Source organism: Geotrypetes seraphini, chromosome 12 (genome assembly GCF_902459505.1).
Source record: "Geotrypetes seraphini chromosome 12, aGeoSer1.1, whole genome shotgun sequence".
NCBI classification, from domain to species: domain Eukaryota; kingdom Metazoa; phylum Chordata; class Amphibia; order Gymnophiona; family Dermophiidae; genus Geotrypetes; species Geotrypetes seraphini.
The window spans coordinates 75,299,347-75,321,890 of NC_047095.1; the positions used below are offsets into that span (position 1 = coordinate 75,299,347).

A 22,544-nucleotide genomic window follows, 5' to 3' on the forward strand; every position below is an offset into this window, starting at 1 on the left:
ACTATTATCAACAATTGGCTTAAGGATAATGTGTTATCCTTAAGCATTTCTAAAACAGACTGCCTTCTCTTTCCATGGAAGGACAGCTTCCAACTTTCCTCACCAATTTCCATAGACAATACTACAATTAATGAGGTTACCTCCATTAAAATTTTGGGCGTGATTATCGACAATAAATTAAATTTTCATAAATAAACAGGGGCAGTAGTTAGAAATTGTTTCTTTAAACTCCGAATGATTAGGTCCCTAGCTAACTTTCTTGAACCTTCATCCCTAAATATATTAATCCATTCACTTGATCTCAAGAATTGATTACTGCAATTCCCTGTATAACAGAATACTGCAAAGAAAACAAAATTAGGCGCTTACAATTGATTCAGAACGTAGCTATTAAGATAATTACAAACTCAAAAAAGTACGGTTATGTCACTCCACTATTAAAGAAAGCCCACTGGCTTCCTGTATCTCACAGAATTTCTTATAAAATTGCATTAATTACTTTTAAAACACAAAAAACAAGAGAACCGGTCTTTATCGATAAAATGCTTATCTCTCATGTACCAATCTGTGTCCTCAGATCTGCCACACAACATATTTTTCATGTACCATCACTCAAGATGGTCAGTACTAGATGTACTACCATGTTCTCAGGTATTGCTCCACTTATATGGAACTCACTACCTTTTCATATCAGAGAGAAAATAAATATGGACAAATTCAAGGGAGCTCTGACATGCTTCTTATTTAAAGATGCCTCCAAGGATTGAGTTTTGTCCTTCAAAGAAATGGCTGCACTCTGAAGAATCCCCTTCCCTCTTATTTCCCCCTTTCCTTGACTTTCTTGTAGTTCTCCCCTCATTGCTCTTGTCTTTTGTCATTGTGTGTTTTTTGAATTTTTAAATTTGTTTTTATTAATTTATATTTAAATATAAATATATTTCTTGAGAGTCAAAACAGGGTAAATAGTCAAACAAGTTACAACAATTTTCCTCAATATACATAGCGTATTACCCCCTCCCCCCTATAACAAAACAGTCAAGGAGCACAAACAAAAAGTAAATATAAACCTATTATAAATTCAATAGTTGACTTCGGGCATATGGAGTGAGGTCCATCCAAAAATGTTCCCAAATTGAACAAAAGCGACGTCCCATAACAGAATCAATACCAGCAAAATCTCTTCTTTCTAAGGAAGCATGGACTATCATCAGCGATCTCCAATGACCATAAGTCAGCGGTTCACCAGAGATCTAACTGGACAAAATAGCTCTCTTTCCCATCAGAATTGTTCTTGCCAGAAAGGCAGACATCCCTTTAAGTTTAGGGGAGGTTATAGTATAAAACCCAAATAACGCTCTGGGAGTTGGAGTCCAGCGCCTGCCCCATAAAGAAGAAACATATTGTCCCAATCGGTTCCAAAACAAAGTAATATGGGGACAGGACCAAAACATGTGCCCCAAAGATGCACAAACTTGAGAACACTTAGGACAGCTATGGGACTGCGTAATACTCGTCCGATATGCTCGCATGGGTGAGATATAAAGGTGTAAGATGATCTTAAGTTGCATTTCCCAATGAGAAATGTTTGTAGAAAGTTTTCTCAAAGTTTTCAACACTTGTTGTAATTGATTTGCAGACAGCGTACAAATGTAGATCCTCCGCCCAAGAAGCAACCAAAATCTCAAAGTTGACGCTTGGCTGACAGTCCAGTAGAACCACCTGGTGAAACTGAAGAGGGATTTGTTGTTGGGCTGACAGACTGAACATTTCCGATAGAACTTCACGACATTGTTCAGATATATTGGCCGCCGGTAATGATTGAACATAGTGGCGCAATTGATAATAGGCAAAAATGTCCATGTCTAGGAGTCCAAATGTTTGTTGTAAAGATGTAAAAGAAGCAAAATGTCCTGAATCTGTAAACAATTGAAAAATATAATGTAAGCTCTTGTGTGCCCACCTCTGAAAGGGCAAGCTCTGAAAGGGTGAGCTCTGAGGCCCAACAGTTTGGGAGACCGTATATGGCAAAGGACATAAGAAGATTTGAAGTGGTCCAGAGGAGGGCGACGAAAATGATAGGTTTGTGCCAAAAGACTTATGAGGACAGACTGGGAGCCCTGAATATGTATACCCTAGAGCAGTGGTCTCAAACTCAAGCCCTTTGCAGGGCCACATTTGGATTTGTAGGTACATGGAGGGCCGCAGAAAAAAAGTTAATGTCTTATTATAGAAATGACAATTTTGCATGAGGTAAAACTCTTTATAGTTTATAAATCTTCCCTCCCCAAAGGCTTGCATGTTCCCCCCTTCTTTGCAGCGTCCTCCAGCTTCTCCCCTGGCCTCCCGGTATTAGTTTCAGCTAATTACCATGCCTGTAGAGAGGATCGCCGGTGGTCACATTCCCTGCAGGCTGCCATCGGCCTCCGCAGCACATTCCCTCTGCTGCGGTCCCGCCCCTCCTCTGATGTCAGGGGTAGGATCGCGGCAGAGGGAACATGATGCTGAGGATGACGGCAGCCTGCAAGGATCGCTACAGCACTGGAAATCCTCTCTGCATGCTGCAGTAATTATCTGAAGGTAAGAACTGGAGGCCAGGGGGGAAGCCAGAGGACGCTGCAAAGAGCGGACAGCACTAGTACAGACCGCGGGCCACAAAATAGTACCTGGCGGGCCGCATGTGGTCCCCGGGCCGCGAGTTTGAGACCACTGCCCTAGAGGAAAGAAGGGACAGGGGAGACATGATTCAGACTTTCAAGTACTTGAAAGATATTAACGTAGAACCAAATCTTTTCCAGAGAAAGGAAAATGGTAAAATCAGTGGACATAATTTGAGGTTGAGGGATGGTAGACTCAAGAGCAATGTAAGGAAGTTCTTCCTTACGGAGAGGGTGGTGGATGCCTGGAATGCGCTCCCGAGAGAGGTGGTGGGAGTTCAAAAAAATGTTGAATGAACACAGAGGATCTAGAATCAGAGAATAATAGTAAATATTGAAGAACTAAGGCCAGTAAACTAAACTAAACTAAACCTTGGGTTTATATACCGCACCATCTCCACGAATGCGGAGCTCGGCACGGTTTACAGGAAGAAAGATGAGAGAGGAACTACAGTGGAGAGATTAAAGAGTTAGGTGTAAAGGGGGAAGGTGAGAGGCCTAAGAGGGCAGACTTGCACGGTCTGTGTCTATATATGGCCATTTGGTTGAAGATGGGCTGGGGTGGGCTTCAATGGCTGGGATGGTGTAGATGGGCTGGAGTGAGCTTTGACAGAGACTTCAGTAGTTGGAACCTAAGCACAGTACCGGGCAGAGCTTTGGATTCGTATCCAGAAATAGTTAGGAAGAAAAAGAATTTAAATTTAATCAGGTTGGGCAGATTGGATGGACCATTCGGGTCGTTATCTGACGTCATCTACTATGTTACTATGTTCACAGCTTTCTAGTCTTACTACAAAAATTACAGGAAATTTGAGAGGGTCTGGGAAGTAAGTATAAAGCCTGTGCAGATATACCTTTAGCTGTACAATAGTTTCTTAATTGGATTTCAGCACTAAATTGATATTGGATTATTGTGAGGACTGTTCAAACTTATAATAACTAGTCACCTTTGATGTCAATGTCTCGGTACTATGTATCGCATTAAAGCTGTGTTGTGATAGAAACCTTCTGCCTGATTAAGAAAATCTGTAAGTTGTAAATTTACACAGAATTCTATCAAATTAGCAGGCCATACTATTCCTGCATAAAGTTTTTTTTTCCAAACTTATTTATGCATGAAAAATAAAATTAAAAAACCCATATGAAACACATATACAAAAATGACTGAGAAACAATACAAATTAAAAAAAAATCCAACCCCCCTCAATTATGAGTAAACGACGACTCTAAAATAAAGAAAAAGGAGTCTGAAAGTTAATGAGGAAGAGAAAGCAAAAATCAAGACATTTAGACATTAAACAAATATAGTCCAGTTTAGCTAGCACAGTATTCAATGAAGGAATTGAAGGCTATTTCCACCAGTGTACCAAAGTCAATTTTGCTATCATAAAGAAGGAAGTAGCAAACTGATGAGCTGGTTTCAGCATCCCAGGTCACTGATGTAAAAGACAAAAAGCTGCAGTCATGGAATACGAAGAATCCAAAATAGTATTAACACAATTCAGCACCTCAGTCCAAAAGGAATGCTTTTTTGGCCATTCCCATCAGATATGGAAAAAATTTCCGCCTGGCTTCACATGACCGCCAACATAGGTCTGAGCTATTTGGAAACATTTTATGCAAATGGGCAGGAGTTTTATACCATTGAGAGAAAAATGTAAAACCATTTTTCACCAAAGAAGTAGAAACAGAGACCTTAAAGATGGGAAAAGATCCAGGTCCAACATTGTGCAGAATACTGTTGTCCCAAATAACGCTCCCAGCGAGCTGTATAAAAGAACATAAGAACATAAGAAGCGCCATCTCCGGATCAGATCTTCGGTCCATCAAGTCCGGTGATCCGCACACGCGGAGGCCCTGCCAGGTATACACCTGGCTTACCCTATAGCCAACCATATCTCTATATGCCTCTCTCAAGGAGATATGCATCTAGTTTGCCCTTGAAGCCTAGGACTGTCGATTCTGCAATAATCTCCCCTGGGAGAGTATTCCAGATGTCAACCACTCTCTGTGTGAAGCAGAACTTCCTGATATTAGTCCTGAACTTGCCCTCCCCTTAGCTTCATAGGGTTCTGTTGAACCAACAAAGCTTAATGCAATTTACTAATGCCCCCTTTTCCCAGTGCCTGTTCTCAAAGCCTTTTTCATCAAGGTCTCCAGAAACTCTAATTCCTCCCTCCCCTTATGGTAGTAAAAAAGATACCTAACAGGAACACCATATTCAGCAGTCAAATCCTCAAAAGATATAATTTTTTCATCTACAAATTATTGGTCTATCATTTTCAAAACATGTTTAACACAATTAAAAAATATTAAATTCTGCTAATTTTGGGAAAATCTGGTAGATAAGAGATGAATTAGAGCATCTATGGCACCTGGAGGGGAAAAAAATCCCCATCCACACAACTACATAAGAATTGCCGCTGCTGGGTCAGACCAGTGGTCCATCGTGCCCAGCAGTCCGCTCACACGGCAGCCCTCTGGTCAAAAACCAGCACCCTGAGACCAGCCCTACCTGCGTACGTTCTGGTTCAGCAGCAACTTGTCTAACTTTGTCTTGAATCCCTGTTGTTTTCCTCTATGACAGACTCCAAAAGAGCATTCCACTTTTCTACCACTCTCTGGGTGAAGAAGAACTTCCTTATGTTTGTATGGAATCTATCCCCTTTCAATTTTAGTGAGTGCCCTTTCGTTCTCCCTACCTTGAAGAAGGTGAACAACCTGTCCTTATCTACTAAGTCTATTCCCTTCAATACCTTAAATGTTTCGATCAAGTCCCCTTTCAATTTCCTCTGTTTGAGGGAGAAAAGGCCCAGTTTCTCTAATCTTTCACTGTACGACAACTCCTCCAGCCCCTTAACCATCTTAGTCGCTCTTCTCTAGACCCTTTCGAGTAGTACCGTGTCCTTCTTCATGTACAGCGACCAGTACTGTATGCAGAACCCCAGGTGAGGACGTAGCATGGCCCAGTACAGCGGCATGATAACCTTCTCTGATCTGTTTGTGGTCCCCTTCTTTATCATTCCTAGCATTCTGTTTGCCATTTTCGCCACCGCCGCACATTGCATGGACGGCTTCATCAACTTATTGATCAGAACTCCCAAGTCTCTTTCCTTGGAGGTCTCTCCAAGTACCACCCCGGACATCCTGTATTCATGCATGAGATTTTTGTTACCGACATGCATCACTTTACACTTATCCACATTGAACCTCATCTGCCATGTGGATGCCCATTCCTCGAGCCTGATTATGTCATGTTGCAGATCTTCGCAATCCCCCTGCATCTTCACTACTCTGAATAACTTTGTATCGTCCGCAAATTTAATCACCTCACTCGTCGTACCTATGTTCAGATCGTTTATAAAGATGTTGAAATAACGCACCAATGATCACGGAAGATGATAAAGAAGCAATTTGTAATATTCTGCGGTAAATTCATTGGCTCCAGGAGTCTTGCAAGTGGACAAAGACTTGATAACCTGTTGAACTTCCAGCACTCTCAAAGGCGCATTCAATGAATCATCGGTGAAGTCAAGCGCAGTAAAGAGGTGTCCTCCAAATATGCCTGCACCTAAGAGGGCTGAGAGGCCAAATCAGCCATATACAGATGTGAAAAATAGTCACAAAAGGCTCTGGAAATCCTATCCGTAGCATTAGTGAGAGTCCCATCAGAAAGACGGATAGAGTGAAACAGCTGAGGCCCACTCCAAGACTTAGGGCTCCTTTTACTTAGGTGCGCTAGCATTTTTAGCGCACGCATTTTAGCACGTGCTAACCCACGTTACGCTTCTAGAACTAACGCCAGCTCAATGCTGGTGTTAAGGTCTAGCGCACGGCAATTTAGCGCGCGCTATTCCGCGCATTAAGGCCCTAATGCATCTTTGTAAAAACAGCCCTTAGTGAGCCGAGCAAGAAAATGTCTGGGGCAATTACCAAAACGAAAGAATTTAAATTTTCAATAAATAGTACCACTCTTAGCTTGTTCATGGAGCAGGTTGTTTAAAACTACCTTCACAGTCAACATGCATTACTTATGTGCAGGCATAGGACGGTGAAAATAGGTCTTCTTGGCACCCTGAAATTGACATTCGAGGGAGAATATTTTAGCAGCAATACAGCAGTTCTGCACGGTAATGTAGGCAGGTACAAAAATGTTTCTTCAAACTAAAAATGATTAGATCTCTCAAATCACAACTTAACCCGAATTCAGTTAATATTCTTTTTATTTATAGATTTTCAAATTACATACCAAGAGTCCCTAATTAAAGATAATATTAATCTTAGAAAGAAATTGGAAACACTTGAAAATAATTCTCGGAATAACAATTTGAGACTTATTAATTTTCCTAGACTAACTTCGGTTACTCCTAGGGAAATGCTCAAGAGATACCTGATTGAAATATTGCAAGTTTCAGAAGAAACTTTACCACCATTTACTCAAGTGTATTAGTTGCCAAATAAAGACGGGGCTCAATTGCAGTCTAAAATACCGAACCAGGCACCACTAAATGTTTCTGAAATTTTAGAAACATCAGATAGGGAGATAGCTGTACCTTCTACCAGTGGCGTACCTAGGGGGGGGGCGGAGGGGAGCGGTCCGCCCTGGGTGCACGCCCCAAGGGGGTGCACAGGAGAGAGCTGAACAGGAATGACGGGGGACCCACGGGGTTAAATACAACTTGAACCGCGAGGCTCGTCTTCTGTCCTACCTGCCCTGCCGCGCACACATAGCCGACCGAAAGTCTTCCCCGATGTCAGCGCTGACGTCGGAGGGCAGGCTTTGCTTAAGCCCTCCCTCCAATGTCAGCGCTGACATCGGGGAAAACTTCCGGTCAGCTATGTGTGCACAGCAGGGCAGGTAGGAACAGAAGACGAGCCTCGTGGCTCGAGTTGTATTTGGCTGAGAAAGTTGCTAAGATGAGGGCTAGGAGGCAAACCCGGAACACAAAAGGGGGGAGGGAGTGCATTTTTGGACACAAGGCATGAACTTGGGAGAGAGGAAGGGAGGGAAAGAGATGGTTGTGTACACGGGGAATGGAATAAAGGAGAATTTTTGGTCATAGGGAGGGAGTGAGGTAGACAGTGCATACCAAGGTGGGGGGGGGGGCAGTCCTCCCCGGGTTTATGGCCCAAGGGGGTGCACAGCTGGCCACCCTCCAGTATTCTCCCTAGGCCAGCAAACTGCGGCTCTTTAGCCACTTGAGTGCCACAGCCGCCATCGGGGACAGGCTGGCGCAGAGTTCTCCCTGCTTTTCCCTGTGGGGCCGACCAACTCTCGCCACCCGCATCAATTCTGATGTCGTGAGGACTTTCTGGGCCAGCTAATCGCTGCCTGGCTGGCCCAGAACGTCCTCTCCGACGTTAGAATTGACATCAGGTGGCGAGAGTTGGTCGGCCCTGCGGGAAAGAGAAGCAGGGCGAACTCGGCGCCGGCCTGTTCCTGATGGTGGCAGTGGCAGCCTATTCCCCAGCGGCGGTGGCAGCATTTTCCCAATGGTGGTGGCATGGGAGAGGGGAGGGCAGGGAGAAAGAAGGAAAGGGGGGGATAGGGAGCCAGAAAGAAAGAAAGGGGGCAGGGTGAAACAAAGAAAAATGGGGCACGGAGAGAGAGAGAGAGAGAAAGACAAACAAACAGAAAGAAAGGGGGTATGGGGAGAGAGAAAAAGAAAGAAGGGGGCAGGGTGAAACAAAGAAAAAGTTTGGGGAGGGAATGAGGTCTGGAGGAGAGGAAGCATACAGGAGGCTGAAAGAAGGGAAGAAATATTGGATGCACAGTCAGAAGAATAAAGTGCAACCAGAGACTGATGAAATTACCAAAGGTAGGAAAAATGATTTTATTTTCAATTTAGTGATCAAAATGTGTCCGTTTTGAGAATTTATATATGCTGTCTATATTTTGCACTATGGCCCCCTTTTACTAAACCGCAATAGCGGTTTTTAGTGCTATGAGCGTCGAGAGCAGCGTGGGGCATTCAACGCAGCTCCCTGCACTAAAAAACACTATCGTGGTTTAGTAAAAAGGGAGGGGGTATATTTGTCTATTTTTGTATAGTTGTTACTGAGGTGACATTGCATAAAGTCATCTGCCTTGACCTCTTTGAAAACCCGCGGAATATAAATGATAATTAACATTTTCTCTGCATACAGTGTGCTTTGTGTTTTTAAAATTTTATTGTTGGTAGATCATTTTGACTTGGCCACAAAGATAAGGGAGGGGGAGGGAGGGGAGCGGCTGAAAGACATCTAGTAATCCTTGCAGGCTTGACTGTGCAGGGAATTATTTTTGTAAAATCATGTTTTGTTATGTGACTGGCATTATTTAGACTTTAATTTCTATGAATGAATAGAATGAAAATGATATAAAATTACTTGCTTGTTTTTATGTGCGTGCGCTGAAGGAAAGTGGAGAGAGAGTGGGCTGAGGATGCTGAAGGGAAATGGGGAAGAGAGAGTGGGGAGAAGATGCTGATTTATAATTGTACAGAATATTGTTTCTTTTTATACTTTAATATAATAAGTTCAATATAAAACAATTCAAGGCTTGTGTGGATGGAATCAGGTGGTTTGCCGGGATGGGGACCGACCTTACGGGGATTAGTCCAATAAAATTGTATTTTTTAATTTCTCAATATTTGTTTTATTTTTATTTGTTAATTTGTAAAGTGGTGATTGTTATGTATCAGTTTTTTCAAATTTACATCTACTGTCTTTATATTTTGCACTGTATTAGAGGACATGTGTTACTGTTTTTGTGGTGTTGCATTGTATCCAGGGCCTGGTTTCTTGGTGGTTCAGTTTAACTTTTGTCTACATATTTCTATTTTTAGTTTGTGATTATTCCATATTGGGCGAGGGTGTATCTCTGTTCTGTGTGTATGAAAAGAACATAGTTTTCAGTTGGCATTGACTGCAGGATCAATTGACTGTGGGATCTGGCTTGTTTAGTTTTACAATGTATGTGTTCTATAGAAACATAGAAATAGACGGCAGATAAGGGCCACGGCCCATCCAGTCTGCCCACCCCAATGTCCCTCCCCTACCTATGCCCTGTGAATAGATCCCATGTGCCAATCCCATTTGGCCTTAAAATCAGGCACGCTGATGGCCTCAATCACCTGCAGTGGAAGACTATTCCAGCGATCAACCACCCTTTCAGTGAAAAAGAATTTCCTGGTGTCACCTCGTAGTTTCCCGCCCCTGATTTTCCACGGATGCCCTCTTGTTGTCGTGGGGCCCCTGAAAAAGAAGATATCCTTCCTTCGCCTCGATGCGGCCCGTAAGATACTTGAACGTCTCGATCATGTCCCCCCTCTCCCTGCGCTCCTTGAGCGAGTAAAGCTGCAATTTGTCAAGCCTTTCTTCGTATGGGAGATCCTTGAGTCCCGAGACCATCCGGGTGGCCATTCTCTGCACTGACTCCAGCCTCAGCACATCCTTTCGATAATGCGGCCTCCAGAATTGCACACAGTATTCCAGGTGGGGCCTCACGGCTGACAAAACCCCTTCGTATGCAACCCATGATTTGTCTTGCCTTGGATGAAGCTTGCTCCACTTGATTAGCAGACTTCATGTCCCCACTGACGATTACCCCCAAGTCTCGTTCTGCTACCGTTTTTGCTAGGATCTCACCATTAAGGGTATAGGACTTGCATGGATTTTGGCTGCCCAGGTGCATAACTTTGCATTTTTTGGCATTGAAGTTGAGTTGTCAGGTCCTAGACCAACGCTCCAGTAGGAGTAGGTCGTGCATCATGTTGTCGTGCATTGAATCTTCGTCCGTTGTGCATTTGCCCACTACATTACTTAGTTTGGCGTCATCGGCGAATAATGTTATCTTACCTCGAAGCCCTTCTGCCAGGTCCCTTATAAAGATGTTGAATAGGATCGGGCCCAAGACTGAGCCCTGCGGCACTCCACTGATCACCTCCGTCATTTCGGAGGGGGTTTACCACTACCCTTTGAAGCCTACCTCCAAGCCATTTCATCAATGTGTCACCTAATCCTATAGAACTCATCTTGCTCAGCAACCTGCGGTGTGGTACGCTATCGAATGCTTTGTTAAAGTCCAGGTACACGATGTCCAGGGACTCCCCAATATCCAGCTTCCCCATCACCCAGTCAAAGAAGCTGATCAGGTTGGATTGGCATGATCTCCCCTTAGTAAATCCATGTTGACGGGGATCCCGTAGATTCTCCTCATCCAGGATCTTATCCAATTGGCTCACTGCAGTGTTTAAGATGCTGTCTTTTCCTAGGTACACTTTTGTTGTGCGATATGTGGATTGTTACTAAAAATCATATTTTTCATATAGATAGGGGGGTGTCAAAAAATGATGGGCCCCGGGTGCCACATATGCTAGGTACGCCACTGCCTTCTACAATGATTTTGACTGTAGCTCTCGCAATGGATAAAACATGGTTATTGAAACTTTTCTATAAAAACAAACAGAAAGAGTTTCTTGGATGTAAAATACAAATGTTTCCTGACCTTTCTAGAGAAACTCAAAAGCATTGTAGAGAATTTCTATTATTGAAACCTGGAGTCACTTCACTGGGAGCGACGTTTTACTTAAGACATCCTTGCAAGTGTATTATTTGCTACCATTCGGTTAAATATGTCTTTTTTGAACCTCAACAATTAACTGTGTTTCTGGCTTTGTCTCGGCTGGATAAAGAGAAATCAACAGCTCTATAGTTTATATAAACTGCTCGTATCTCAGCCCTGTCTGTAACTTGTCTTCTTACATTAATATTTTTCAGCTCGCAATATTGTAATCTTGGATCTATATTTTGAGGACTTGAGTTGGGTTAGTTGAAAATAAATTTCTTTATTAACTTTTATTTAAATAGGTTTGACTGTGATTTATATTGGTTATAAGTCATATCCTCACTAACTTACTTTCTGTACAAGTGATTACTTGGTATCAATTAATATTCTTATCCATTCTTTATTAATTTCAAATTTAGATTATTGTAATTCACTTTATCAGGGCATCACTCAAAAAGAGATCAGGAGACTACAGGTCATCCAGAACACTGCTATAAAAATCATTTTTAACGCTAAAAAATTTGACCATGTAACACCACTCCTCAGAAAAGCTCACTGGCTACCCATTTCACGTAGGATTACTTTCAAAATACTACTTCTTACTTTTAAAGTTCAATCTAATCATATTCCATTCTTTATAGATAGGCTGTTAATCCCATATGATCCACAAAGAACTCTACGTTCTTCCCAACAAAATCTTTTAGCAGTCCCTTCAGTACGCCAACTGTTTGATGATACAATGCGGAAAACAATCTTCTCTGTGACTGCTCCCACACTGTGGAATACATTACCTCTAACCTTGAGACAAGAAAAGAATCTCAATAATTTTAAATCTAATCTTAAAACATTTATTTTCAGAGATGCTTTTGAGATTTATACTTAATTTTTTTAATTCAAAATCTCAGACATCAGGCCTTACACATTAATGATTCCTCTTGTGCCTTTTGTTTTTTACCTTCCCTTTTTTTATTTTATGCAATGTATCCTCCCCATGTGCCCATCTGTTTCGTGTTGTGTCTGTATGGTAATTGTGAATTTGTTTCCTTTACCGCTTTGACTATAAAAGCGGTATATCAAGATTTAAATAAACTTGAAATTTAAACTTGAAACTTCAATGACATCCCCACGAAGGACAGCCTCAGAGACTTCCCACAAGAGAACCAAGATATCAACATGCCCAGCATTACAATGCTCGTAATCTGCCCACCTTTTCACCAAGTATTGTTGAAAGTGAGGGTCATCGTACATATAAGCAGGAAAGCACCAACATCCCCCCTGCGACTCCCCACCTCCATATCCACCAGCACCATTACATGATCAGAAATGGCCTGCGGGCCAATGACAGAAGTAAGGACTGGAGAAAATAAAGACTGAGAGAAGAGAACTTAATCTATATGAGACCAGGTAGAATGGGAGCGGGAAAGATGCATATAATCTCTGTCTGTGGGGTGTAAGAATCGCCAGGGATCAACCAAATCCAGAGTAAATCATAAATATGGGACCCCCTTGTGAGGATGTGAAGGACCTGGGGAAGACCTATCTAGGAAAGGATCAAGCACTTGATTCAAATCACCTCCAAAATCAGGGGACCCGCATCTGGACCCAAAGCAGTCTTAACCAGGAAATGAAAGAAGACATGCTTATAGGTAGTAGGTGTATACACTACCAGCAAATTAAAACTGATTGCACTAAAAGTTACCTTCAGGAGCAAATTAGTTTAGTCTGGGACATTAAATGTTTACTAATAAGATAGTTTTCACAGCAACCTATGAACTGCATATATAATTTGCATATATTTGCTCGAGGAGAGAGATGTTGATAAAAAGACTTCTTTGGATCGGTTTAGGACCTTTTTGAAACTTTGGGAGGAGCAAGTGGAACAGAGGCCTAGAAAAACTGTTAAGTCAGGCCAAGCACACTATACACAGGGGTGGGGGTGAATTCTCTCACGCTAACCTAAATGCACTCCTTGAGAGATCTCTGGTTGGTTTCAGGCCTCTTAGTTTGAGACTGAACTCTGAAGACTATCTTAAGAGATCAGATTCCACAGGTGAACCTTGAGGAGAGGAATGCTGGCCTACTGCCTAACCTTCAGTAAGCCTGTTTCTAAGAGAGAGGTAGTAGAGGATCTGCATTACAGATAGTTTTCACAGCAACCTGTGAACTACTTTCTGCCTCAAGGGAATTACTTTGGTAGGATTTTTCTGCTCTTTTTTTTTTCTTTCTTCCAGGTGAAAGGGCTAGATTCACTAAGGGCATGGATCGGGGCAGGCAGGAGAGTTGGGCTGCAGGAGAAGGAAGTTCTTCTTCACCCAGAGAGTGGTAGAAATCTGAAACACTCTTCCAGAGGCTGTTATAGGGGAAAGCAGCCTTCAGGGATTCAAGACAAGGTTGGATAAGTTCCTACTGGACAGAACATATGCAAGTAAGGCTAGACTCAAATAGGACACTGGTCTTTGACCTAAGGACCGCAGCGTGAGCGGACTGCTAGCACGATGGACCACTGGTCTGACCCAGCAGCGGCAAATCTTATGTTATGTGTAGGCACCAGTGCACTGATTCTTCAGCTAGATCTTAGCAGCGCATCTGATCTGCATGATCATGAGATTTTGTTGAGTTATTTGGATTCCTTAGGAATCTCAGGAAATGTTTGGAAATGGTTCCAGGATTTATTGAAAAATAGGTCCTACCAAGTTTACAGTGCTGACAGATATTCACAAGGTTCTCCACTATCTTGCCCCTTTGGGTTACTTATTACACAGTCTAAAAGTTACATTTTATATTTACACAGATGACATTACTATACTCATCCCTTTGACATCTTTTACTGTAGATATAAAAAAATCAGATTTCATTCATCTTGATACAAATAGAACAATGGACTCTCCAGTTTAAATTCAAACTCAATCTTGAAAATAAATTTTTTTCTGGCAAGTCCTAATGATAAAATCAAAGAAAATGTTCTGCATCTTAAGGGTCAGAATTTTTCCATAGCCACTTCCATTAAAATACTGGGCGTAACTTTAGACCTATATTTAACATTGGAAGATCATACAGTACAGATCAAATGATTAAAAAATGTTTTTTGGTTCTTTGGAAACTCTGTACAGTCAAAAAATATTTTGATCTACCCTCCTTTAGGCTACTGGTTCAATCTTCAATACTATCAACTTTGAATTATTGTAACATTATTTATCTAGGGAAAACTAAAAAAAAATCATTAATAGACTGAGATTAACACAAAACACAGCAGTCCGTTTGATTTTTGGACTAAAGAAATATGTACATATTAGCCCGTACTATCAACAACTCCATTGGCTACTGTTTGAAGCCAGAGTGTTGTTTAAGTTTGGTTGTATTTGCTTTAAAGCATTGTTTGGCTTAGCTCCCACTTATCTCATCTCCCATTTTGAAATATTTGAGTCTAATAAGAATACTCGTAAAAAATTACTTGTTTGCATTTCCGACACCAAAGGCCTGTTGTTATAAGAGATTCTTGGAAAAAAACATTAGCCTATCAAGCAGGAAAAATGAATACTTGGTGGAACACCCTGCTTCCCACAAACCCAGTCATATTATTCTTTAGAAAGTTAGCTGAATACTTATTTATTTGAAAAATTTGTTACTCGATAGATATTTTGAAATTCTATGTAATTGAATGATTTGCACTCGATTATTACAGTTGTACCATAGGATGTGAATGTTCGATGTTTGTACAGTCCTCTTGATGTAAACTAGAACTAATATGGAGTGGCGGTATACAAGAATAAAGTTATTATTATACTCTGGCATCTCCGGTAGGCCCCAGACTTGCATGTTGTTCCTTTTGCACTGATTCTCCAACTCCTCAACTTTATCCATGAGATAAGAATTTGTAGACTTACAATTCTGTGAAGTTATTTCCAAGGAAGTAATTGCGTCATGATGTTCCTTCAGATTATGTTCAAAGTCCAGCACTTGGCTGCCCAGCTCCACTATCTCGCTCCGCAGATCTGCTGATAAAGCTGAAAGTTCAGTGCAAACTACTACTTTTATATCCATTTTTATTTCTTCAAGAATCTGGCAAATATCCAGGATAGGATCATTTGGGGCCACCAGAGCAATATGATACCTGGTGTTTTCAGAGATTAGAAAAGCTGGAGAAATGGGCAACAGTATAAAATAAAGAATTCAATTACTGTATCTGAATCCAGAAGCATATATACAATTATATAGAGCAAAAATATTGTATATGCTGAATCCAGAACTACAACCATGCTGATAACATGGACCGTGATCACAATTGTAAATACAGAGAAGCACCAATTCAAATTACCCCAATATTGACTGGTTAAAGTGTTACATCGGGGAGTGCTAGGAAGGTAAAATTCCTAGATGTTCATAAATTACTGCATCTTGGAGCAACTGTCCGGGAACCGACAAGAGGGGGTGCTATTTTAGATTTGGTCCTTAGTGGAATGCAAGACATAGTACAGGAGTTAACTGTATTGGGTCCTCTGGGAAATAGTGATCATAACATGATCAAATTTGAGCTGATACCAGGATAAACATCGCAAAATAAATCTACTGTAGGGGCCTTTAATTTTCAAAAGGGCAACTATGATAAAATGACGAAAATGATTAAAAAGAAGCAAAAAGGATAAGTTGCAGACTGTAAACCAGGCGGGAATGTTATTTAAAAATACCATCGTGGAAGCCCAGACCAGATGTATTCTACATATCAGCAAAGGTGGAAAGAAGAGGACATGAGAGCCAACGTGGTTAAAAGGTGAAGTGAAAGAGGCTATTAGAGCCAAAAAAAATCCATTAAAGAATGGAAAAAGGATCTGAATGAAGAAAATAAGAAGAAACACAAGCACTGGCAAGTTAGATGCAAAGCATTGATAAAGACAGCTAAGAAAGAATATGAAGAGAAACTTGCAAAAGAGGCAAAAACTCATAACAATTTTTTTAGGTATATCAGAAGCAGAAAACCTGTGAGGAAATCTGTGGGACTAGTGGATGATCAAGGAGCAAAAGGGGCGCTCAGGGAGGATAAGGCCATAGTGGAAAGACTGAATGAATTCTTTGCTTTGGTCTTTATGGAAGACGATGCTAGAGATCTATCTGAACTGGAAATGGTTTTCAAGGGGTGAATGATGCGGAGGAACTGAAAGAAATCTTGGTGAATCCGGAAGATGCGCTTAGCCAAATTGGCAAGTTAAAAATTGATAAATTGCCAGGATCAGATGGTATACATCTCAGGATACTAAAAGAACTCAAACATGAAATTGCTGGCCTGCTGTTAGTGATCTGTAACCTGTCACTAAAATCATCTGTAGTACCTGAAGATTGGAGGGTGGCCAATGTTACACTGATTTTTAAAAAGGGCTCCAGGGGAGATCTGTGAAATTACAGACTGGTAAGCCTCACTTCAGTACCTGCCAAAATGGTAGAAACGATTATAAAAAATAAAATTGTTGAACACATAAATAAACATGATTTAATGAGACGGAGTCAGCATGGGTTCAGCCGAGGGAGATCTTGCCTCACTAATTTACTTGACTTCTTTGAAGGTGTGAACAAACATGTGGATAAAGGGAGCCGGTTGATATAGTGCAGGGATCTCAAAGTCCCTCCTTGAGGGCCACAACCAGTCGGGTTTTCAGGATTTCCCCAATGAATATGCATTGAAAGCAGTGCACGCACATAGATCTCATGCATATTCATTGGGGAAATCTTGAAAACCTGACTGGATTGTGGCCCTCAAGGAGGGACTTTCAGACCCCTGATATAATGTATCTAGATTTTCAGAAAGCTTTTGATATAGTTCCTCACGAGAGGCTCCTGTCATGGGATAGGTGGCAAAGTTCAGTTGTGGATTAGGAATTGGTTATCAGATAGAAAGCAGAGGTTAGGGTTAAATGGTAATTTTTCTCAATGAAGGAGAATAAACAGTGGAGTGCCGCAGGGGTCTGTACTAGGACTGGTGCTATTTAACTTATTTATAAATGATCTGGAAATTGGAACGAGTGAGGTGATTAAATTTGCAGATGACACTAAACTTTCAAAGTTGTTAAAACGCATGCGGATTGTGAAAAATTGCAGGCGGACCCTTTAGGAAACTGGAAGACTGGCATCCAAAATGACAGATGGGATTTAATGTGGACAAATGCTAAAGTAATGCACATTGGAAGAATAACCTAAATCATAGTTACTGGATGCTAGGGTTCACCTTGGGGATTAACGCCAAGAAAAGGATCTGGGTATCATCATAGGACAATGCAATGAAACCTTCTACCCAATGTGTGGCGGGCGGCCAAAAAAAAGCAAACAGGATGCTAGGAATTATTAAAAAAGGGATGGTGAACAAGACTAAGAAAGTTATAATACCCCTATATCGCTCCATGGTACGACCTCATCTGGACTATTGCGTTCAGTTCTGGTCTCCTTATCTCAAGAAAGGTATAGTGACACTAGAAAAGATTCAAAGAAGAGCGACCAAGATGATAAAGAGGATGGAACTCCTCTTGTATGATGAAAGACTAAAATGGTTAGGGCTCTTCAGCTTGGAAAAGAGATAGCTGAGAGAGATATGATTGAAGTCTACAAAATCTCGAGTGGAGTAGAATGGGTACAAGTGGATCGATTTTTCACTCTGTCAAAAATTACAAAGACTAGGGGACACTCGAAGTTATAGGAAAATACGTTTAAAACCAATAGGAGGAAAATTTTTTTTCAAGCTCTGCCAGAGGATGTGGTAAGAGCAGATAGCGTAGCTGGTTTTAAGAAATGTTTGGACAAGTTCCTGGAGAAAAAGTCAATAGTCTGTTATTGAGAAAGACATGGGGGAAGCCACTGCTTGCCCTGGATCAGTATTACAACAAAAAAAAACACTCTAGATAATACTTATAAATTATGCAATGGAGATTATAACCATCTCCATTGCATAAATTTATAAGCAATTAATCTAGAGTGGTTTTTTTGTTGTAATACTTTATCCTTATCACTCTTCTTGCTGAATTGTTTCAAATTCACCCCGTTTCTTATATTTTCCCTGGATCAGTAGCATGGAATATTGCTACTCCTTGGGTTTGGCTATGTATTAATGACCTGGTTTGGCAACTGTGAGAATGGGCAACAGGGCTTGATGGACCATTGGTCTGACCCAGAAAGGCTATTCTTATGTTCTCCCCAAACCTGAAGGCTGGCATCCATCACCACCCACAATCCAGGAGGCAATGTGGAATGGTAGGCTCCTACTGAGCGTTTGCAGGTGAAGTTCCCAGGCCATACTTGCTCGGGCTTCCAGAGTTCACGGCAGATGTCTGCAAGGCATTTCGGTGTGGTGCCTAGCGAGAAAGTAAGGAATTAGATTCCAGCGCAGCAATCATGGATCCTAGAATTTGAAGACAATCTCATGCCGAAAGAGCTGACCACTCCATAAGAGACGAAATCTGAGCACACAGCTTCTGTCTGCAAGCTACTGGTAAATAGATACTGCACTCATCCGTATAGAAAAGGACTCCCAGTAATACCAGCGACTACATGGCGTCAGAAGTATCATCCTGAAGTCAACAATCCAGCCCAGATCCTCCAGCACCTGCTCCACCGTATCTCGTCCCTTGGCCAATGAGGGAGCTCTGATCAGCCAGTCTGCCAAGTAAGCATGAATCTGTAGATCCATCTTTCACAGTTAAGCCGCTACTACCACCATCACCTTTATGAAGGTCCGAGATGCTGTTGGCATCCCAAAGGGCAGAACTGAGAACTGGTAATGCTGTTCCAGAACATAAAACTGCAGAAATTTGCGGTAGGGGTGGAAAAAAAGAGAATGTACAATTATGCCTCTAATATCCAGTGAGGAAAGAAACTCTCCTGTAGCCCCCTCAATTAGGAAGTGGGGAATCTTGAGAGCCGCATGCACTGGCTGGCCCGCTTCTGTATGGGGAAGCAGGGAGAGCTTGGGGCGGCGGTGGTTTTGGGCCTGGTCCCCAATGGCAGTGGCAGTGGCTTGGGAGCAGGCAGGGAGACAGAAAGAAGGGAAAAAGAAAGAAAGAAAGGGGGCATGGAGAGAGAAAGACAGACAGAAAGAAAGCGGGGCAGAGAGACAGAAAGAAAGAAAGGGGAGGGGGCAGGGAGATAGAAAGAAAGGGGAGGGGCAGGGAGAGAGGAAGAAAAAGTTGGGGAGGGAATGAGGTTTGGAAGCATACAGCAGGCTGAAAGAAGGGAAGAAATATTGGATGCACAGTCAGAAGAATAAAGTGCAACCAGAGACTCATGAAATCACCAAACAGCAAAGATAGGAAAATGATTTTATTTTCAATTTAGTGATCAAAATGTGTCTGTTTTGAGAATTTATATCTGCTGTCTATATTTTGCTCTATGGCCCCCCTTTTACTAAACCGCAATAGTGTTTTTTAGCGCAGGGAGCCTATAAGCATCGAGAGCAGCGCAGGACATTCAGCACAGCTCCCTACACTAAAAACCGCTATCGCAGTTTAGTAAAAAGGGAGGGGGTATATTTGTCTATTTTTGTATAGTTGTTTCCTGAGGTGCCTTGACCTCTTTTAAAACCCGCGAAATATAAATGATAATTAACATTTTCTCTGCGTACAGTGTGCTTTGTGTTTTTAAAAATTTTATTGTTGGTAGATCATTTTGACTTGGTCATTTTAAAAGTAGCTTGCAAGCCCAAAAAGTGTGGGCACCCCTGTAGTAGATGGAACTGAGAGAAGAATCCCTGCTTCAATCAACCAGTCCTCCAAACGCTGAGATCTTTGGGCTGCCAGCTGGACCAAAGTCGGACTGATCCTCAACCCCTACAGAACCACATACATGAAGGGGGAGGCAAAATCACAGCCAGAACCCTCAAGAGCCCAGCTGAGATCCCTGCGGATGCCTAACAGCCTGTGCTCAAGCCCCTGTGATTCAATAGGCAAACTAAGCTACTAGGGATATGGACCCCGAGCTCCACAATAGTTTCCGCAGGCTGGCCAAACAGGTCCCCAAGGGATTAACTTGCTGGATGCAGACTCCAGTCTGCTTTTTCTCCATGTAGGCAAAGTTGTCTCCTCACTAAGGAGCTCTGGTACACTGATAGCTGCAAAAAACACAAAAAAATACCAAAAAATAATAAAGAAATATACAGAGCATTTCAAAAATACACCTTCAAGCTATTGTGCAGAAGGAAAAACTGAAGTGGGCAGAAAAGCCCTCTGCAGAAGAAGGATTTGAAAACCTTCTACATAGCTCGTGAGCATGGGCAGAATACCCTGCTTTTAAGAATGACACACCTATTGAACTAGAAAGAGCATTAGTAATTATGGGAACCTCTAACCCGATCTGAGCTTGTTGGTGAGAACAGGATAGAAAATAAATTAAATAAATAAATAGATGTGCAGGGAAAGTTATGTGCCTCTCACCTCACAGCTGCAGTGGTTTGCAGCTTTGGAAGATACAAGGTAAATTGGCCCTCCTTCATGTATTTGCTGGAGAAGAAAGGTTTAGTCTGCAGAATGTCTGGGGATGTGCGGATGGAAACTCTGTGCTGAAGCCCACCAGCGCTGCTTCCACGATTCATCAATACAAAGGAATACTCAGTATCAGGCTTCAGGTTACTGATAAGTTTTCTCATGGAGTGACCATCCACCTCCACATCTTGTTTATTATACAGGATCTAAAAGAGAACAGTTTAATATACTCATGGAGGCTTCAATAACGAAGGAGATCTACCTAATTAAACATCTGACAATACAGGAGGAACAGCCTCTTAAGTTCAGGTAGGGTCTGATAATACTGAATGATATGGAAATTACTTCACCTCTCCATAAAAAAGCACAATAAAGTTCATTTATTTGGAAATCTGTCATTATCACGTTTCAAGTTTTATTAAAATTTTGATTCAATCACAATATCTTAATTCAAAACTATGTACAGTTAAAAATGGGGAAAACAACATATTTTAAATACACCTAAAATAAAGACATTAACTAACTTACACACAAGGAGAGTGGGAGGAACTACAATGGATATAGAAAAGAAAGACAAAGAAGGTCAAAACATAAGGAAAGGTAAAAGGAGAAATTAGGTTCTTACCTGCTAATTTTCTTTATGTTAGCCTGTACACTGGTATAGTCCTTATGAATGGGTAATATATCTCACTGCTACCAGCAGGTGGAGACTGAGAAAAAAACTTGTATATTAGGATAGACTCCCCCTAGCAATCCAATCTACCGAATAGCAAAGCAGAACCTAGGAAAGACTACAACTGAAAACAGTAAAACATACTCCAAACAGGAGTGAAAAAAACAACAAACACTAGTAAACAACTATTGGAGCATGTGTAGAACTAAACCCTGGCATAGAAAATATCCCCACTGCTCGCCAGCTGAGCCATAGCCTATGTTCTTAATTCTCCCCGGCCTAAGAAAAATACTAGAATCCGCAGAAAAAACAAAATCTGCACGCGAGCAAAAACAAAAACCCGCAATCACTGCACAAAGACAGATAGGGTGGGGGCTCTACAGGTTAACAGAAAGAAAATGAGCAGGTACGAACCTAATTTCTCCTTTCTGTAGTGCCTGATAGACCGGTATATTCCTTACGAATGGGACGTACCACAGCAGTACCCATCCAGGGTGGGACACCAGAACATGTTCCCGACGCGCCTGAACATCCACACGATAATATCTGACAAAGGAATACAGAGAATACAAAACTGCAGCCTTGCAAATATCCACTGGAGGCACTAAAGAAGACTCAGCCCAAGAAGCTGCCTGACCACGAGTGGAATGAGCCTGGAACAGGCTTTTTTCCTTCAGAAGATAAGCAGAAGCAAGAGTCTCCTTGATCCAGCACACAACAGTAGTCTTAGAAGCGCCATCAGCCTTACGAGAACCTGCTAGAAGGACAAAGAGATAATCTGTCTTCCTGATCTCCTGGGTTCTCTGCACATAAGAGAGAAGGACCCGACATCCAACTTGTGCAACTGTCTCTGTTTAGAAGAGCTCTCCTAGCTACCTAACACCGGGAGGATCACTACCTGATTGACATGAAAAGGAGAAACTACCTTTGGCAGGAAGGAAGGCACAGACCGCAAGACAACTTGCTCCCTAGAAAACTCCAGGAAGGGAGCCCTTCAAGAGAAAGCCTGCAGCTCAGAAACCCATCTAGTAAAAGTAATGGCCACCAAGAAGACCGCTTTAAGAATAACATAGAAACATAGAAGATGACAGCAGATAAGGGCCATAACCCATCAGGTCTGCCCACTCTACTGACCCACCCCCAAGTCTACTATCCTAGGGATCCCACTCCTGGTGACAGGTTCCCTTGGCTTAACCCTCTAAGGGATCCCACATGGG

At 41.9% G+C, this 22,544-nt stretch overlaps 1 protein-coding gene across 1 annotated transcript in view; it reads right to left on the reverse strand.

The window, feature by feature from the left end:
- Positions 1 to 22,544, reverse strand: part of PTPRF (protein tyrosine phosphatase receptor type F) — a 953,410-nt gene that overhangs the window by 324,662 nt on the left and 606,204 nt on the right. The window contains exons 19-22 of the mRNA XM_033915537.1: positions 20,607 to 20,860; positions 18,785 to 18,921; positions 15,087 to 15,338; positions 12,492 to 12,556 (exon numbers count right to left, since the gene is read on the reverse strand). Coding sequence (XP_033771428.1) covers positions 12,492 to 12,556; positions 15,087 to 15,338; positions 18,785 to 18,921; positions 20,607 to 20,860 — 708 coding nt within the window. The remainder of the gene's footprint in view (positions 1 to 12,491; positions 12,557 to 15,086; positions 15,339 to 18,784; positions 18,922 to 20,606; positions 20,861 to 22,544) is intronic.